This window comes from Labrus bergylta, chromosome 23 (assembly GCF_963930695.1).
Source record: "Labrus bergylta chromosome 23, fLabBer1.1, whole genome shotgun sequence".
Lineage (NCBI taxonomy): Eukaryota > Metazoa > Chordata > Actinopteri > Labriformes > Labridae > Labrus > Labrus bergylta.
Window position 1 is genome coordinate 17,624,851 of NC_089217.1, and position 19,317 is coordinate 17,644,167.

General features: G+C 40.9%; 2 protein-coding genes and 1 long non-coding RNA gene across 3 annotated transcripts in view; all 3 read right to left on the reverse strand.

Annotated features, from left to right (window-relative positions):
• Positions 1 to 2,166: 2,166 nt before the first annotated feature.
• LOC109996437 (zinc finger protein 345) lies at positions 2,167 to 6,857 on the reverse strand. The gene is made up of 7 exons (XM_020650560.3): positions 6,709 to 6,857; positions 5,374 to 5,576; positions 5,157 to 5,249; positions 4,894 to 4,989; positions 4,709 to 4,819; positions 4,318 to 4,441; positions 2,167 to 3,702 (listed from the first exon to the last, which is right to left on the reverse strand). The coding sequence occupies exons 1-7, from the start codon at positions 6,746 to 6,748 to the stop codon at positions 2,225 to 2,227; spliced, it is 2,145 nt and encodes a 714-aa protein (XP_020506216.2). The 5' UTR covers positions 6,749 to 6,857; the 3' UTR covers positions 2,167 to 2,224.
• Positions 6,858 to 7,591: 734 nt separating this feature from the next.
• On the reverse strand, positions 7,592 to 10,736 carry LOC109996445 (uncharacterized). The gene is made up of 2 exons (XR_002278501.3): positions 10,485 to 10,736; positions 7,592 to 8,250 (listed from the first exon to the last, which is right to left on the reverse strand). It is a non-coding gene; the product is annotated as an uncharacterized lncRNA (long non-coding RNA).
• A 964-nt stretch (positions 10,737 to 11,700) lies between these two features.
• The window catches only part of nav3 (neuron navigator 3), a 225,412-nt gene continuing 217,795 nt past the window's right edge, over positions 11,701 to 19,317 (reverse strand). Inside the window, 5 exon segments of the mRNA XM_065951515.1 lie at positions 11,701 to 15,977; positions 17,354 to 17,557; positions 17,907 to 18,025; positions 18,223 to 18,419; positions 18,908 to 18,979. Coding sequence (XP_065807587.1) covers positions 15,858 to 15,977; positions 17,354 to 17,557; positions 17,907 to 18,025; positions 18,223 to 18,419; positions 18,908 to 18,979 — 712 coding nt within the window. The 3' untranslated portion in view covers positions 11,701 to 15,857.

Below are 19,317 nucleotides of genomic sequence, written 5' to 3' on the forward strand. Positions count from 1 at the left end.
CCCACCATATTTAGATACAGCAACTCCAAGCCCACTGTTTTCCTCCACCATAATTTATAATCAAACTTGATGTTACCATTATGAAAAAGTACAAAACACACTATAACAGGCCATTATTTTCCATGAAAGTCCAATGTAGAGACCCAGTACTACCGTTGTCTATATGACATTTAGAAAATATAGCTACATGGTTTCAGAGTGATAAAGGGTGTTTTCACAAAAAGTTCAGATTGTAATTATTTACACAATAGTGACGCACACTAGGCTATATGATATTTATATTTTTGATGATGTTTATGTTAAATGGATTTAGACCTATCTATCCAATTTTTCTTGTGATCAGGTTTCCCAGTACTTTCTTGTCTCGACTATTGAAGAGGTAAATAATTAGATCAATATTAGTTATGACGAGTTTTGTTGTACTGCGAGTATGAATGTTTTGGATGTGGATTTATGTAATCTAACTTGTTAAATATTGTCAATGAACATATGGAGACCCCAGGAAGGGCAGCTAATGTTTAATTCAGAAGCTATAGGAACCGTGATCTTAATTAATAAATAATAAACAAACATCATTGTCTTAGTCTTGAATACTTAAAAAAACAAAAAAAACTTTTAAGAGCTACACTGGCTAAATTAATAAACCAGATCTTGGCTTAGTTCACATGCTAATTCTATTGTTTAGGCTGAAGTGAATTGCATTCACTTACTGTTGTCTGAATCATTTCATGTAAATCATGGTAATCTGACACTCCTGTTTCCATAACTACTAGTTGGTAAGATGCAAGTTGATAAAACTATTAGCAGTCATGATAAACAAGGAATCTAAGAAAAACTCACATGCCATGTATGAATTGTCCTCCTCAAAAGCAACAGATTGATCAGTGTTCTGTAACTTCTCTCCACTGGTTCTCTCTGGCTTTGTTTTGTCCCATTGTTTGTAAGCTCTGTTTCTGATCATTTGTATTTTGCTCTCCTTTGCTTTGTCTTTCTTTGGACCTGAGGCTTTGCTATCTCTGAGGGCCTCTCTGCTCTCATCACTTCTGTTCATGTTCTCTGGGTCCTCTGTGGACACTTTGGCCTCTTTTCTGGTCCTATTTCTCCCTGGTTCTTCCCTTGTCCTGTCCTTTGACACTGCGTTATTTTACTGCTTTTCCTGCACTCTCCTCTCCAGATCCTTAACATCCTGTCTTTGATCAGTTACCTCAAATGTTATCTACCACCATTGTCTTATCTAACCCACTGTTTCCCTTTAAACGTCTGCCCATAACAGACTAAAAGAAAGACTGTCTAAAACCAATCCTAATCTATTTTTCAACTCCATTGGGTTTTCAAATTCAGATTAATGTCAAGTGAGGCCTGTTCTGTTCCTCCATCTAGTATTTCAACCCTTAAATGTTAAGTGTCCACTGCAAAAAGTTAAGGAAAGACAAACCCAAAAAGCCACATCATTTTTTTCTAGTGAATTACTAAACATTCTTACCACTACAAAGTCATCACTTTTCTGTTTATCATTATCCAAAGACCCATGCAACTGTTACTGATGGGTCTCCGGAACGCATAGTTATTTTTAAGGGACACGAGCAAAAAAGGTTAGTTTGACCTCTGACATAAAGCACGTAGTTTATCTGGTTGCACAGAAGATATTGATGGACTACCTCCTTCATTCAGATTCTCCACTCAGCACCTTCTAGCGACAGCAAGAGTTCCCTTTTAAAAGACCACAGAAGTGCTTGTAGAGATGCACTGTACGTAGGATCACTTTAGTTTGGGAGGGATGCACTTCAATTATTAAAAGCACTTGATTAAAAAAATGTAATCTAGCAAATCTGTTTGGATATTTCCTCTCCACTAATATCATCAGAAACCACAAAATATCCATTAGCTCATAAAAGATAACTGGAATTCCTAGTGTCACCAAATAAAACTAAAGTAAAGGTTCATGGGGCGCTGGTGGCGCAGTGGTTAGGACGCGCACCCCATGTTTGGAGGCTGTGGCCCTCCAAGCGGGCGGTCCAGGTTTGAATCCCATCTGTGGCTCCTTTCCTGCATGTCATTCCCCCCACTCTATCTCTCTCTCTCTCCCTGATTTCCAGCTCTATCCACTGTCCTATCTCTACATTAAAGGCACAAAAAGCCCCAAAAATAAATCTTTAGAAAGGTTCATTAAAATAAATACAGTTGTTTTTATTGATAAAGTAGTAATCACTGACATGAGCCCCTGTCAGGTCAAAGACTCAACGATTCCCTTCTCCGTGTGTGTGCGTACGTGTCTCTTCAGCCTCGTAGACGTAGAGAAGCTCTTCTTACAGAACGGACAGCTGTGCGGCTTCTCCCCGGTGTGTGTGCGGACGTGCATGTTGAGGTCCGAGGAGCACCTGAACCTCCTCTCGCAGTAGGAGCAGGGATACGGCCTCTCCCCCGTGTGGATCCGCTTGTGGAGGAGGAGCTCGCCGGAGGTGAGGAAGGTCTTTCCGCACTGGGAGCACTGGTGCGGTCGCTCCCCTGTGTGAGTCAGGTTATGGCGAACCAGCGAGGTGGACTTGGCGAACGCCTTCCCGCAGCGGGCGCAGGCAAACGGACGCTCTCCCGTGTGCGTGTTGAGGTGTTCACTCTGAGCCCGCTTGGTTTTGAAGCTCTTGGGGCACTGTGGGCAGCTGTAAGGCCTGAAGTCACTGTGGCTGCGCTGATGCCTCACAAGCTCTCCGTGCGTGAGGAACGTCTTCTGGCAGGTGGAGCAGACGAACGGCCTCTCCCCTGTGTGGGTCCTTTCATGGCGCGTGAGGCTGGCCAGCTGACTGAAGCTCTTCTCGCAGTAGGTGCACTGGAAAGGTCGCTGGCCACTGTGAGTCAGCAGGTGTCGGTTGAGGATCTGGAGCTGTGTGAAGCTCTTTCCGCACTCGGCGCAGGGGAATGCACGCTCCCTGCTGTGGATCTGTCGATGCTTATTAAGGAGCCAGACGTGCGTAAAACCTTTCCCGCACTCGCAGGCAAACGGCCGCTCCCCGGTGTGTTTCATCTGGTGTCTCTTTAGGTCTGACGCTCGGCTGTAAATCTTCTCACAGAGCGAGCACTTGTACTGACGCCTAACCACATGCCTCTGCCTGTGCTGCAGCCGCTCCAAGATGCTGCCGAAGCTCTCGCCGCATTTCTGGCATTTGTACTCCCCGCCCACTTTCTCTGAAGTCTCCTCTGCTACCACAACCTCCGTCATAAATTCAAGAGGAGGGTTGCAAGTCTGGCCACAGGCAGTTCTTTCAAAATGCAGCTTGAGGAGCCCCATCTGCGTGAAGCGTTTCCCGCACTGCGAGCAGAGGAAGGGTCGCTCTCCGGTGTGAATGCGCTGATGTCTGGTCAGGTCCCAGGAGTTCTTAAAGCCTTTCTTGCATTCCTCGCAGGTGTATGGGCGCTCGCCCGTGTGCGTCCGCTGGTGACGAGTTACGTCTGAGGCCCGTGTGAAAGTCTTGCCGCACTCCTGGCACACGTGAGGGTCCGGCCTGTCGTGGATGGGGAAAGGTTTCGGGAACTCCGGACGCTGGACCTTCTTCCTCGGAGCCTCGGGTTTCTCTGCAGCACTCTGCAGTTTGTTGTACTGCTCAGGGTGACTGTGCTCGATGTGCTGCAGCAGGAAGGACTCCTGCATGTGGAAGAACGGACATTGGGAGCAGGCAAAGACCTGGGCGGACATCTCCACAGTGGTCCCTACGCAAAATACACAGAACACAGAAGTAGTTAATATATGGGATTTTTTTCTCTCTTGCCAACATTTAATTATTTGTTTGCACACTACTCACTATTTAAAGATCTCCATCTTCATGCAGATGACCAGACAAAAGCTAAATGTCTTCACCACCAGAGCAAATGAGAAACTATGGGCCACCTTGCCCCCATTTTACACCACACTCAATCTTGTTATTTTTATTTTATTCAAATTGAAAAACTAAGGCTTAGGGAATTGGTTAATGAATGTTTTCTCTTACCGAGAAACATTACACACATATAAACATCAGCATCTGCAGCCCTTTGAAGTCAAACTGCCATGTCTTTAATTATAGGTTGTCAACAGAACAATCTCCCTACTTGCATTTGTTAGCGGTCTCAGTTTCCTTTTTTATTTACCAATGTGCATTTTATATCCGATGTGTCATTTTGAATGCTTCATTACTCGTTTTATTATCTTGGTATTTATATTTATATTTGTAAGATAATGCAATTTGTCCTCTGCATTTAAAAACATTCACAGTTTTACTTAATGATAGCCTCCTGCTTCAGTGTGACCACAGCTCAATGATTTCACGACAGATTCTTCTGGTTTACCTTGTGTTCCAAGGTGCTCGAGGCACTTGTGGTGCTGCAGCAGTGACCTCAGGCCGTCAGGACTTGAAAGTGCTTGTAAGCAGTCCTTCAGTACAGAGGGGCCAGAGGTCAGCCATGAAACAGTCTGTTCAGGAACAAAAACAAATCTGTCAGCAAAATCGTTATCCAAAGTGATCGTTCAGTCGTGCAGTGTGATGTCAAAAATGTCAATCTTTATTTGTGTAGTGCTGTTTGTAAAAGAAAGGTTTTTTTTTTTTTTTTTAAACATGCACACTAGGAGATAAAGGAAGATGAGTTTTCACCTAACAATGTTTTAATTACACAGTTTATGTCTTACTATCACAAATACATTGCAGGTTAAAAGGTTCTGTAATGTTCTGTGATTTCCTACCTGACTGAGGTCTGGTACAGGCAGGAGTTTCTCCAGTTTAGAAAGAAACTCCCATACAAGGAGCTGCATGTCTGTGTCATAACTGAGACCATATTCTGTTGGAAAAACCTCCTGAGGAGTAAAAAGGGGAATTGTTACTAAAATCGGAATAAAAAAGAAGGATGGCAGTTTGGAAGCTGGCTTGCCTGGTAGAAATGCTCCCTCTCTGCCGGGTCTTTCAGAAGTGTCTGAACAAGCTCAACAAAAATAGCCACCTCTGCATCCACCTCTGCATCTCCACTCTGAAAGACAGTCACTATGAGTGCTTCCATCCCCACACAACAAAAGCATATCACTGCTGAATCTGCCCAGTAAATACAAGGCCTGTGTAAATGTGACAAAGAAAGATGGGAGCATTGTTTTCATGGAATTGTAAGAACACAACTCTAGAAGCACAGCCTTCACTTACTGCTGTGTATCCTGGTGGGCGGATTTTTTCCAGATGAGGCTCTATGCACAATGTGTTGGCTGTTTCCTCATCCCTGCACAACTCAAGAATAATCTGAAGAGAAGATGTGAACAAAATAAACAATGAATGGAGTCCTCTCTGTATCCAAGAAGCATGACAAAACTTGAACGCTTGTAAACATTTTCAGCTTAACTTCAGGTGGAAGACGCTGACTTACTCTCGCTCTCAGTCGTAGAAGCAGCTTTCCTCTTTGCTTTGGACTGAGCAGGTCTGGAACAGTGCCTGTCACCAGTGTGACAAAGTCATCCAGCTGTTCATAATCGAGAACGTCCCTCCGCTGAGCCACCTGCCACATCGCCGCAGAGAGCAGCCGCAGAGGAGGGATCAACAGCCTCAACGATGACAACGGAAGGAATAAATCTGTTACAACACAAACATGAAGCAAATCAAGGGCATGATAGTTCTATGTAGAGGGACTACATAGTGTGCGTGTGTGTGTGTGTGTGTGTGTGTGTGTAAATTGTTACATTTCAACATGATATTAACATATTCAACATATTTTTTGTCTACTTTACAAAGTATAAAGTGGTCAAACTTGACACCCAAAGTCTGCATGATAACTTTTTCTTATATAGGGTAATACGTGACTATTCTGGTTAAACACAGAAATATGACATTTAAATATAAGGGGAGAAAAAATAACTAATCTAATGCATGAATTTAGATTATTAAGGGAGCTGGCTGTATTATGAAATGCATAGATGATGTGGGAAACGTCCCTGTACCAGAATTGTAAAGAAAGACATGTAACCCAAATGTGCAGGTATTTAAAAATACAGATTCTAGGACTATGCAGAGTGAAAATAATAAATAGAAAAGCTGTACTAAAGCCTTTCCTTAAACAAGTGTTGAAAACAGTCATGAGAATATGCAACAGCTCTCATCCCAATGTTTTCATTCATCTTAATTGCTATTGTCAAACCCCTTGAATTTTAGGATCATTTTCTTTCAAATCTCATCACACATACTGTAAGCAACACTCACCTGACAAGTCCAGACAATCATCTTATTTCAAGATATAAAAGGCATTAACAATCCTCCTGATGGCTCATTTAAATCTCAGTTGAATCTACATCTCATTACAAGACACTTTTATTGATTTAGCTATTTGCTGCTTTATTGCAAAATAATGTAACTTCGTACAAGCAATTTAGACCTTATGTATGACTTTATCATTTATATAAAAATCCGTGTTCAACTGGACTTGACAGGTGAATGTGTTATTTCATAAATCTGAGTTTTTGCAGTTCACGATCAGCTGCAGTCATGAAGTTACTCTAAAAACGAGAGGAGACTGTTGTTAGCATGAAACTCATTTCAAACTTGTATGCTCACAAAGGATACTTAGTTATGAATTGACAGACACGTTGAATCTGTTTGTATGAGATATTTTACCTGCTGATAGCAAACTTGGGCTAAAAGCTAACGACTATAGTCAAGACATAACTATCTAGCTCCCGCTGCGACACGAAACAACTTCAATTAAACCAACCTGTGTTTTCCACTTGATAAGAACTGCTGGTAGTTTCCATGTTTAAGACACAAAATAAGTCACTTTAGAGTTATTTATCCAAGTACAAAAAAGGTTGCTAGCCATTTGTTGTTAGCTTCATTGAAACCGGATATACGTAAAACTGCCTTCAAAATAAAAGCACGAAGTTTTGTCCAAACTGTAACGTCACAAGCATAGATTTGTTTTCTTTATACAGTCGTAGGGCTTCTGTATTATATTAAAGCTTGAATTGCTTTTCTTAGTATTGTTTGTCAAAAGTTAAAAAGAAATGCTGGCTATTTTTTTTTATTTTTAAACTAAACCTATAGTCCATCCATCCATTATCTGTACTGCGTTTCCCATTTGGGGTCTCGGGACAGACCACCTGAGACAGACAACCAGTCACACCTACAGACAATTAAAAGTCACTAATTAACCAAACGAGCATGTGAGAAGAACCCACACAGAGGATCCTGTCCGAAGGGGATTTGAACCAGGAACCGTCTCGCTCTGAGGCAACAGCCCTAAACCTATAGTCATATAAATGTACAGGTAGACTTCAAACAATAAACCTAAAATAATAACTTTTTTTTTGTACAGCACACATTAGATCATGTCTGTTTCTGACTATTAACATTCAACTGTACAGTCTCTTAAAGGCCGGTAAATGTGTAGTCATCAAAGTTTTACAAAAACACATTATACTTACTTTAGGTTTTTACACGTCTGACAGCAGAATTGACTCTGCAAAACAATGTAGCAAAGTATACAGACCTACATTTGTACAATAATATAGAGCTTTAAAAGCATGCTGATAGAACTAAAACAGAGCTAATTAAGAAAGGATGTTTGTTTCTATATAACAGGAAAAACAAGTTCACCGTTTAACTTTTAGGCAAAACACTTTATTTGTAGTATTTCCCATGTGCAAAATTTCCAGATTTTAGTGAGCTGAAGTCACTGCATTACATCACATGCGGTGCACAACTTGCTAAACTCCCACGTCTCTACTATCCTCACAGCGGCCTCAAACGGGTTTCATTAGACGGCTTAGTACAAGAAAAAAAAACAGACGCATGACTCCAAAACCTAGTTTGAGACATAACATGTTTAGGAATGCAGTAAGACCACTTAAAGGTAAAATGCCACACAAATCACACTATCACACGTTAAACATTCAGCATGTAAAGGAATAACACATGGTTCATTAAAATACATTTGAGTTGGAACATTTTTCAAGTCCTCATGATGCCCGTTCAACCAATTTAATACGAGTACTTGAAATATATATTTTCCCCATGGCAATATTGTGAATCCATCCATGCAGAGAGACGGTCCCCAGAAACTGGAACCAGGTCTCAGGGTGAAGGAGCGCTGAGGTCCACATCTCTGATATCAGAACGGGACTCAATAGTTCTAGTCAGGGTCCAATCCATCAAGATATCCAATGACGTGATGTTTTCAGTCGAAGCTGGGTTAGTATTTCTGACGGGATCACAGGACCAGAGCTCCATCAGGGCGCAGAATCCAGATGACGGTTTGCTTTACACACACAAAAGAAGATTAAAACCTCAGCCATAGATTGAAAGAACATGATCAATGCACAAGAGACCAACAGTAGTTTGAAGAGACATTAAAGAACATTTTTATAAACACACAGGCAAGGTGCATCTAGTGTCAGACAATAAAGGAGGAAGGAGAAAACAGGAGTTGAGCTGTAAATCATCCTAACTACTGTAGAGGTTTCAGAGTGTAATCATAGAAGGTGAAAATTCATATAATATGGGATCTTTAAAAAAAAAACTACTCTCTTCATTAAAGGATGCACCGATAAGGAAAATCAGAGGTTGCCGATGTAAAAATGTAGCTGATTGCCGATTCCGACACTGATGTTTATTGCATGACTTCTTTTGATGCAAGACTCCCACAATGCAGACATTTCCTCTCATTTTTAACAATAAAAATAAGTCAGGGTTTGTTCAACAGCTGACTTCTTCTACCCAATAAAAAACCTCCTCTCTGAATCAGTCGTCAGGTGTAGTAGATGCCATCATTAAATTGATTTGGCACGACAAATAAACCTCGGCTACTAACATCGGGTCAGGCCACATTATTTCCCGTAGTGTGTCAACAGGGCTAATATCGGCTGATGCCTGTGTCGAACTGATGCACCCTTATTTCCTGGCATAATAACACAATGAAGACGAAAGGCAAACTCAATCTGCAATGAAGCTTTCAGAAAAAAACGAATGAGGTGTCCACTGTACACTTAATCAGAGCGTACACTGCACAGCTGTCCCAAGACTCAGCCTCTAGTTGGACACTTTAATGTTAACCTCACAATTATATAAGATTAAGATTTACTTTATTGATCCCTGCGAGGGGAAATTCTGTTTTGACACTCTGTAAGTCATGAACACACACACAGGCTGAAATATACACACATGCAGAAACAGGATCCTATGGACATCCACTAACGGAGAGATGTCAGAGTGACGGAGCTGCCCACAGTGGGCACTCCTGAGCTGTTGGTCAGTGCATTGCTCAAGGGCACCTCGGCAGTGCTTATTTTGCACTCTCTTATTTTTAAACATTGCTGTACATATATAAACAACACAACTTCAGAAGGTCAGCACTTTTTTATTTTTATATTCAGGTAATTACAGATTTTTTTCCTCAACTGTTTATAGGTTCTTGATTAAATGTCACATATATTTTTATCTTTCTTGTATACGTCTATTTTTTAATTGCACAGTTTAAGTTTGATTCATCTTGAGGTATTCTTTAAATCTTTCTTTCAGGTTAATATATATGTATGGGGGGGGGGGGGGGGCGTCGGTTTTGTGGTTAATTTGTAACAAATGTTTCATGTCATGTACGTCTTTGTAACCTGCTACTGGATGCTTTGAATTTCCCTCGGGATCAATAAAGTATCTATCTATCTGATTCATGTTATATTGTGACCACAGCACAGATGCTTCATTTAGACCACAGGGGGGCTGTTTGAAAAGGTGGAGAAGGGGGATAATATGTCTTCTTTAACTTTTAGTTACTCAACTACTAAATCAAAACAATGCTACATCATCAACCTGACTCTGTTACTAACAACATATCAAATCCACACATCTAAATGTTCAGACAGTAAACCATCCTTTCATATCTTTAAAAACTAATTTCATCAATAAATAAGAAAGCTTTCAAAACCATTAATCTGGGTCCAAAGTTTGATGTAATTGTTAAGTGAAGCTGTAACTTTTAATGTTGATGCTGCTTTGTCTTTGTCTCTGGGTCACCTGGCACCTGTCTTTGTTTATCTGATAGCAGTTGTCAATAAAGTCTTGTGAATGACAAAGAGCTGAAATACTGAAGCTGTTTTTATTATTTATTAAGAGTCAAAACAGACCAGAGATAAGTGACGACAACGTTTTAACAAGTTGCCAACCAATAACACCAAACATTAGCTTGTTCAAGCTACACAAATATGTGATTTTGTCTTACATAGCTTAACTTCACATTTACAAAATGATTATGTCGACGTATATCTTTGGTCAATATTTGAACAGGCTACCCCACACAAAGGTGCACAGCAGTAAGTGGTTAGGGTCCTTGAGGTGTCTCTGCTCCTTGTAATAGCGATAAATATTTAAAAGCCAGTTTAAAACACCCTAAAAAGCGACAATTTCCTACAAAAATAACTTAGCTTATCGGTTTAGCAACTTCCGTAGCCGCACAATCAGCTGAATGTGAACTAGAAACTTCCTCTGAAGCCCACTCACCTGGTCTACGGGACTATGAAGTACATGAAGAGAAAAAACGCGATGTCAAAGAGCAGGAACGCCCAGAAATCAAACCAGTATGAATGTTTGGGCAAAGACACTGGAGCTCCTTTAGATTTTAACATGTTGAAGTTTCCTTCTGACTCCGCAGCGGGAGCGGCGCCTCCACCCATCTTTGCTTTTTGGTTTTAGCTGCGGGGAGAGCTCGTCTTCTTCTTCTTCTTCTTCTTCTTCACGATCAAAGTCGTTGTATTACCGCCACCTAGTGGTTTTTAAACAGTAGTGCAGGTGTTATTTGTTATGTCCAGAATTGCAATTTCTGTGGTCAGATCTGTGATGAAAGTATCTGAAGTTTGTATCAGAGGTGTATCTAAGTGGGTATCTAAGTATGATTGTTTGCCTTATCAGAGGAAAGACTAAAAAAATAAAATAATTCAACACATATTGAACTTTTTTCGCAGGAGATTTAAGATCCCTGATGTCACCATACTCTACATCTGATTGATGCCATTGTATTTTATTATAGATGTATTTCTTGCACTTTACTAATAATAACACTAACAACATTTCCTACCCTCGACAATGACACAAGAAAAGTGACAAATCATAGCAGCATAATCCTTTTGAAATGTTGCTTAGTTATCTAATTTAGTTATATCAGCATGATTTCAAGAAGGTTTAGTTTCTTACTAAGCTTTATATGTGTGTATATATATATATATATATATATATATATATATATATATATATATATATATATATATATATATATATATATATTTGGTGTCCCTTTATTCTTACATCAAAAGAGACACATTTTCGGGGCTGTGAGTTAACAGGAGCTTTGCAGCAAAGCTTCAAATTCATTCAAGTCCAAGGTGACATTTTGCTCCAAACACAAGCTGGGTTGTATCTGCCTAACAGAGTGAATTTATTGATTCTTGGTTTTATCTCAAAGTTATAAATGCTGATATATACACCCCTCTTCTTGAGTATCTGTTTTTAATGTATAAAGTAAAAGTAACAGTACTTTGCCTGCTTTGATGCCTCACTACACAGCAGCCTCTACCATCAGTGTGTGAATGTGTAGGTGTGACCTGCAGTGTAAAAGCGCTTTGAGTAGTCAGGAGACTAGAAAAACACTAGACAAGCTCAAGTCCATTTACAATTTACCACACAAACAAAGATAGGACACAAAGAAAAGCTCAGCATACCGTTTGCTCGTGTGACACCAAATACCATTTATTAGGGCTTTACAAAGACTACAAAATCCTCCAGATGAGTTAAATCACTGTCTCTGTCTATTTACATGATATGTTACATACAAATGTACAAAATATAAAACATTTAAGGACAAATGTTTCACCCAAAAAGAAAAAAGAAACATTTTTTTTTTCTTAACCCAGAGTAAATGCTATATGGTTTTCAACTGAGATTTAACTGCGAAGTGTAATGTGGGGGAAAATACCGGTTGATAATTGAGACTATAGTGTACACTGTTTACGGTGTCAACGTTCTGCGTGCTCGAGAACTCATGCGCCTATAACAGGAGAGTGTTTGAATTATTGGAGATCTAAGCTGTATGATATGTGGGCGTAACTGTAGGTGCGGAAGAACCCGTCACCACAGTAACTACCCCCCTTATCCTGCAACTGCTGCCCACCTTTGCAGACACAAGGTCGTCCACGGCGGTCAGATAAATCAAAATAAATGCGAGGCTTGGCTGCAGAGACACGGGAGAAGCTGAACACAGGTAGGATTGTAGAGGATAGGATTGTCCTGAGGTTGAGAGAACATGACGTCTTGGTCTCTGATGGGCTTCTTACTGACCAGTAGCACCTGTTGGTTTGTTGTTGAATGTATACAGTACGGTGTCAGGTCAGCTTCAGTGCCTCGGACAGCCTGCGAGCCTAACGTGGCGGTACGCTTGGGTTAAAATGTCCAGAGAGGAAGTGCTTCTAAGGAACAACAGGCATTCCTAAAGACGGGAAATATGGGGGAATATAGTGGGAAAGTGTCTATATCGTGTTCTCAGGATGTGATTTTTTTGTGAGTTAAAGACAGTTTGATACTGTACACCGTATACCTCCTGCATAGGCAAAACATCCAACCACCACAAGACACACACCTGCTTCTGACAGCATGTCGGGTTTTTGCATTTCTTTTTTTTTTCTCTCTCCGTTCTCGCTGTACAATAATTTACTCAGCGGGTTAAGCATATTGTAACATCAACAGGGCAGAATGCATCTTTGATTCACTGTGCAAGACTTAAGTATATACAACCCACCCCAACCTCATCGTGTGCAAAACCAACCCACTTGATAAACAAAGAGAGGACAATCAAAATTCTAAATGGCTTCCGTCCGATACACGCATACATAAAGGTCTCTTCTCAATGCATCCCCGTTTAAAAAGCTTCAAAACATGCTCGTCAGGCTAGAAAACCCAAAATCCGTTTGGTTGTGCTCCTGTCAGTTCAAGTGAGCCCAGCTCAACTGGGCCAAAAAACAACTTAAAAAACACCCCACCCCTTTTCAAATGTTTTTACAATATTGGTCAGATATAATTCAAATACAGCATCAACTCTTTTATACTTTAAATGTCAGAAACAATAAAAGGGAGGTTTGGAGGAAGAGACTTCAACAATAATTAAAAAAAAGAGGCTGTTTTTTTTGTTTTGTTTTTTACTACTATCAGCTTCTTTGACGTAGCAGGAAGCAGATAATCATCATCCGACATCACATCTCTATTTCTCACTATAGCCAATGGGAGCGCAGGACGCATCCCAAATCTTTGCACAATTAAGGCAGTGAGAAAGCACCAGTATCATTGTTCCATTACTCAGCTCTCGCGCTGATCTTGCATTGAGAAATACTTTGGATTCTTTTTGGTACAACAAAGATCTCAGATGGATGCAGCTGCTGAGCACGACGATCACATGAGAACCAGAAGCTTCCACATACAGGACACTGTCAGCTCAATATCACTCATGTGTTCTTATAATAGCTCTGTATCATATCTGTTCATGTTAGACTTTCAGGTTTATTTATTTTTTGCTTAGTTTTCCATAAAGGTTACCCTCTGACTTCACTTACGACTGGCCGTTAGCTTAGTCCCGACTACCAAAGTCACTGTTTCTGTTTGTCAAGCTTTAAATCCTCACATCTATTTTTTATTTTAAATAACACGTGTATGTTGCGTCTAAATCTCGTCATCATTTTTGAAACTATGGTTCTTGAGTGTTCAGATTGAAGATAAATAAAAGCAGCCGCTCAGCTTTGTCAGCTGTAGCTTCATGCAAAAAAAGAGCTAGTAAGCTAGTTTTTAATGTTTAATTTATCATTTTTTTAAATGATACTCTTGATAAGGTGATACAAATAATACAAGCCCAAAAGACTGAGGCTAATGATACAGGTCTTACTAGCTTAATCGACTGGTGAGGAGTCGATTAAGCTAGTAAGACCTGGGCCGTGTGTGAAATCACTTCCTTTTCACTTTTAGGTGAGTAGGTGAATGAGTGTATGATTTCAGACACAACCCTGGTGTTTTTTAAAGGATGAGAAAAGACAAAGGAAGGAAAGACTATTCGATTCTATCCGCTGTGGATGATAGAGTTGAAAGTTGTTCTACTCCTAACTGAACACATAAAGAAGTTTAGGGGGTAACACTGAGTAAATACTGAGGCTGCAAGCTAGTTAACCAATTATGAAAAGTGCTAATATGAAAATTGTTGCTTATATTTGCAGCTATTTCCTTATATTTAAGTTTTATTTTCTCACATTTTAACATGTGGAGGAGTTTTAAGCTTGACAAACGTAGCTATCCTTTGAACATCTGTTGAAGTTAAGCTAACGGTCACTTGAAACATTTCTGTGATGACCCACAGAGGGCGCTTCATGCTGTTTTTGCGGTGAATTCTTAACTGAAGAGTGACAACAGGCCGTGGAGCGTGGAAAGCCAAGAACAATACTTAATCTAAGTATACAACCATGGTCCGCTGTGAATCGTGGGTGTGTGCGTTTGTGTGTTTGTGTGCACGTTTGGCAGTAAATCAAAGGGAAACATTGGCACTTGTCTACTTCCTTTCTTCACAGTAGCAGCGTTGCTGGATGACACACAGACAATGCGCTTTTTTTCGTTGTGCTTGTTGTTGGCACGCAGGGCAGCGAGGAGCGGCTTGGCAGTGCCTGACACTGTGGAGGTTCAGGGAGGGAGACCAGCACCATGAGGCTCGACTGACCCCTGAGGAGGAGGGCTGTGAGCGCTATGTCATGAAAAAAAGTCATTCTTGTGACGCTAGTTTGACTATAGAGGCTCAGCGAATTTCTACATCACGGAGTTGCAGAATTGTCTCAATGCGCAGGAAAGGCAAAGACCACCCGAATAAGATGATATAGTGGTAAACAAGGAGAGACGTATCTAAAGTGGTGACTTTTAAGAAGCCAGTTTAATTATACAACAGATTGTTGGCTTTTCCATTACTTAAAGCACAAGCAATTACATTTAAACTGATATGTGATTGAAGAAATTCAACAGTTGAGAGCCTCCACTTTGACCACTAGAGGGAGTTAAATCACCTAAAACGCCCCAAAATCTTCCTCTTAGTTAGACAGGCGGGTTAGACGTGGGGGTCCTACAGTGGTATAAAAAAGGTGCCATGCTCAATGACATTTCAGCAGGCTGGATTGTTGGTCACATGGGGGGGCTTAGACCAATTGAAGCCCCTGATTAAAGGCCGGCGTCCTCCTGCTGCCTGTGTTTAAGTGCATGTGTATGAATGTATGTGTCTGTGTGAGAAGCACCTCTGTAAACAAGGAGAGACATAAACAACAGAACCCTAACCCCCCCCCCCCCATTGTAAACATCTGAATATATATCTGGGATAAAAAGAAAAGAAAAGAAAAGTCCAGTCTTGTTAAGACAAACTCTTGGCTTTTTCTTTTTTTCTCGACACTTTGGAGACCCAAAGTTCAATTTAAAACGAGTGACGGGATTTACTCCTCAGAGGTCGACTTCAGAGGAGCCTCTGTCCCTCGTCAGACACGACCCATTTACACACATATTTGAAAAGTCGTACTCTAAAATGTCATACATCCATTGTAAAATGACCAGTCCAAATGAAATGTATTGAAAATAAAATGGAGCCGATTTCACAATAGTTTCGCATTTTGATCCCTTAGGACTAAATATGATCCTCCTCTTTAAATATGATAATCTGATCAAATATTTCACCTTTGTCAGGTTAAAAAAAAAAGTGTTTTCTGTGAAACGCCGGGTATACCATTCTGGATGATAAAACTTTTCATATACGATGCATCCGTGCACTTAAGGGATGTCTGGTAGCGTTGGAGGGCTCAAAGCGTCCCGGGTGTCTCATAGAGCCGACTCAAGCGAGGAGTCCAGCTGGTCGTCATGGTGACTGGTGCTGTCGCTGTCGCAGCTCTGCGTGCTCGAGTAGTTAGCTGCCTCCTGCAGCCGTAGCAGCATGTTCATCTGACAAACAAATAAAGATAGGAAATGCTTTGAGTTATACAGGAAAATGAATACCAACTTCAGAAACACGTAAGACATTTAAGGTGTCATTACATATGTATCCCACCTAACGTTTGTATTTGGCTTATAGTAGAAGATTTTTAGATTTGTTTGTATGCTAGAATACAATACGGTGCGATATGATACAGTACAATACAGTACAGTATGGTATGGTCAACACAGCCTATTACAAAAACAAACCCTTACTAGAAGACCTCAGAGACCCTGGTGAAATATGCTCTTAGCAGTTTTCCTAAAGTAGGCAGAAGGTCTTCTTATAAATCTCGTACTGAAATAAACGGCCTGTACTCCATTTTCATGCTCACACTGAATGTTGGCATGCAGCCCGCAGACAGCACTGTCCAATGATACAACTACATCTTCAACTACAGAACGATTAGGAACATGTTTTCAGGGACAACCTGCATGTGGGTGCATTTGATTTGAGCTTTACTGTGATACCTTTTTTTGAGTGAATAACTTATGTTCAGATGTGCTGGCTCTCTCTCATTTCACCTAAACACCCCTACTTGTGTTTAGTTGTTCCTCATAGCTCTTTATAGAAAAATAAAGACGGTGAAGAGAAGAGACAAACACACTGAAATGACCTATCCATCATGCACCTTAATGACTCACAACCTTTAATCTTTATCACAGCAACTGCAGGATCTTCTTATCCCTGCTAGAGAGCTAATGGTCTGAATAATGCAGACTTGCTGCTGCATCTGGTTTTAAGTGTTCTTAAAATGAGCCCAGGTACACCTGCGCTCGAACTGGTCCACACACACACACACACACACACACACACACACACACACACACACACACACACACACACACACACACACACACACACACACACACACACACACACACACACACACACACACACACACACACACACACACACTTGCTAAATGAAGCAAGTTATTTTTGGATGACTGCTCTTTAATTCCTCTTGGGCTGCAATAACCCCCAACTGTGAATTAAGTCTCTCACTACACTATTCCAATAGTCCATCTTGTGTGTGTGCATGTGTGTGTGTGTGTGTGTGTGTGTGTGTGTGTGTGTGTGTGTGTGTTTCCAAGGTTATGTTCAACTAAGCAACTTTACTAGCCACTCTACTTATTGAATGTTTTGCCTGGAGAAAGCCAGAGTTTCCCCCTCCAGGTTTCTTTGGAAGCATCCTTGATGTGAAATCTTAACTACACATTTGAGTCATGTTTATAGATTTACACTACGTTTGATTTATTGAACTGAACGGTCTGTTTTGGGATTCAGATGGTTCACATGGCGAGGACAGTTAATTAGAGAATTGGATGATTTTATTCACTCACCAGTGGGTCTCCCTCCGTGTCACTCTGAGACACCTGCTTGGACGAGGCTCCCTCCTTGGATGAGCTGTAGCCTTCGTATCCGACGTCCTCCGGCCTGAGCTGGAGCAGCGACTGGCCTTCTTGCTGGCGAGCTGCGGCGTTCCACGGATACGTGTCGTTCACCCACTTGGCTGGATCCTCCCATGCTGCTCTTTTGCCGTACAGCTGCAATTATGCAAAATGTATAAATGACTGTTCAGCTTGATGAAGTCAAAACTATAAGAAAAATCACCACCTATATGGTGAGTACCAATAACGAAATGAACTATTGATCTGTTTTTATACCAGGCTGTTAACATTTTAATTTCTGCTGTTAAAAGGGGCATTTTAATGTCAGACCTAAATGGAAATCTTTTTTCAGCCAGTCTCTAGTTCTAGTTCATATTCTAATTTGATCAAATGACTCATAAAAATAATGCTTGATTTCAAGATAGAAGTTTAGATTGGCTGGTAAGTCTTGTTGCATCTTGGGTGTTAAATCCTGAGGGTTGATTCTAGTGCATCTATGACGTACCTGAAGCCCCTCCCTGACCGCCTCCAGCAGGTAGGGCACCAGAGAATAGTTCCAGAGGTCAGTGAACCAAACCCGAGAGCCTTCGACATCCATGGGACACGACAGGAAGAGACGGGGGCCTGCAGGGACAAAAAAGCCCCAATTGATAAGAGTCTTGATACAATCAGGCATTATTTAAGAACCTAATGAGGTCAGACGTTGGCTAAATTTAGACACAATACAGGCGTCTGTAACAGTCTAAACAGAGAGAGGCAGCTGTGTGTGTGTGTGTGTGTGTGTGTGTGTGTGTGTGTGTGTGTGTGTGTCTGAGTCTGACCTATTGTGACATCAGAGGAGCTGTGAGCCTCCAGGAAGCCGTTGAGGTGCTGCCAGGTCTTGGGGATCCAGTCAATGATCTTAATCAGGTCATTGCTGCGCATGTTCTTATTGATCTCCGTCTCAATCAGCTTCCGCCGCAGGAAACGGCCCAGGAAGCCTTTGACTGGCTCGGTGTGGTTGGTGCACAGAACCCACCTACAGCGGGACAGATTATCGATGGTGAGTGGTTCCTTCAGCTCGATATTAAAGCAAAAAAATCTGATTAATAACCTCTACATAAAGATGATTACACTGTTTTTAAGAAGAAAGGTTTTTACGCTTACTCTCTTTAATATAATAGATTTCTTTTTTAATTAGCATCTGGCTGTGATGGGCTTTTCATTACGAGTCAATATTTACCAAATGATCATCCAGTCAAACATGCCAAGCAGAAACGATTCTGCACTATAGTCTATTTATTTTCATTGAACGAGACTAATTATCCGAGAGATGTAATTACAGCCCTCCCTCCAGATACAAGCCTTCAATTTAAGGAGAAATAACACGTTGGCAGAGAAGTGAAATCAAACACACTATCTGACAGGTGAGACTATGAGAGTCAACAGAACCACAAGTCATCACTCGTTGTAAACAATAACATCTGTGCACATAACAACAAAATATTGAATCAACGGCACACAAACCTGAAGTTGTGGTGGAGCTCGAGGTTGGGAGAGGAAGACACTCCCTGGTTCATGGTCCCAATAACATAAGGGCTGGACGGACACAAAGACAATGAGTTATTCACTGTCATTTCCACGCAGCTATTATAAATAAACAGAGACGGATTGTCAATTGCTGCATTCTGTGAAGACGCACAAGGGTGCATTTATTAAAGGTCACATATTATGCTCCTTTTAAACCAGTTTAAATAAATCTTAGATTTCCTCAAAACATGTCTGTGAAGTTTCTTGTTCTAAATCCACTCTGATCCTGTATTTGATCATGTCTATAAACCCCTCTATTTCAGCCCTGCTCAGAACAGGCTGTTTCTGTGTCTGTATCTTTAAATATGTAAATGAGCTGTGTCTGACCACGCCCCCTGTCTGGAAGG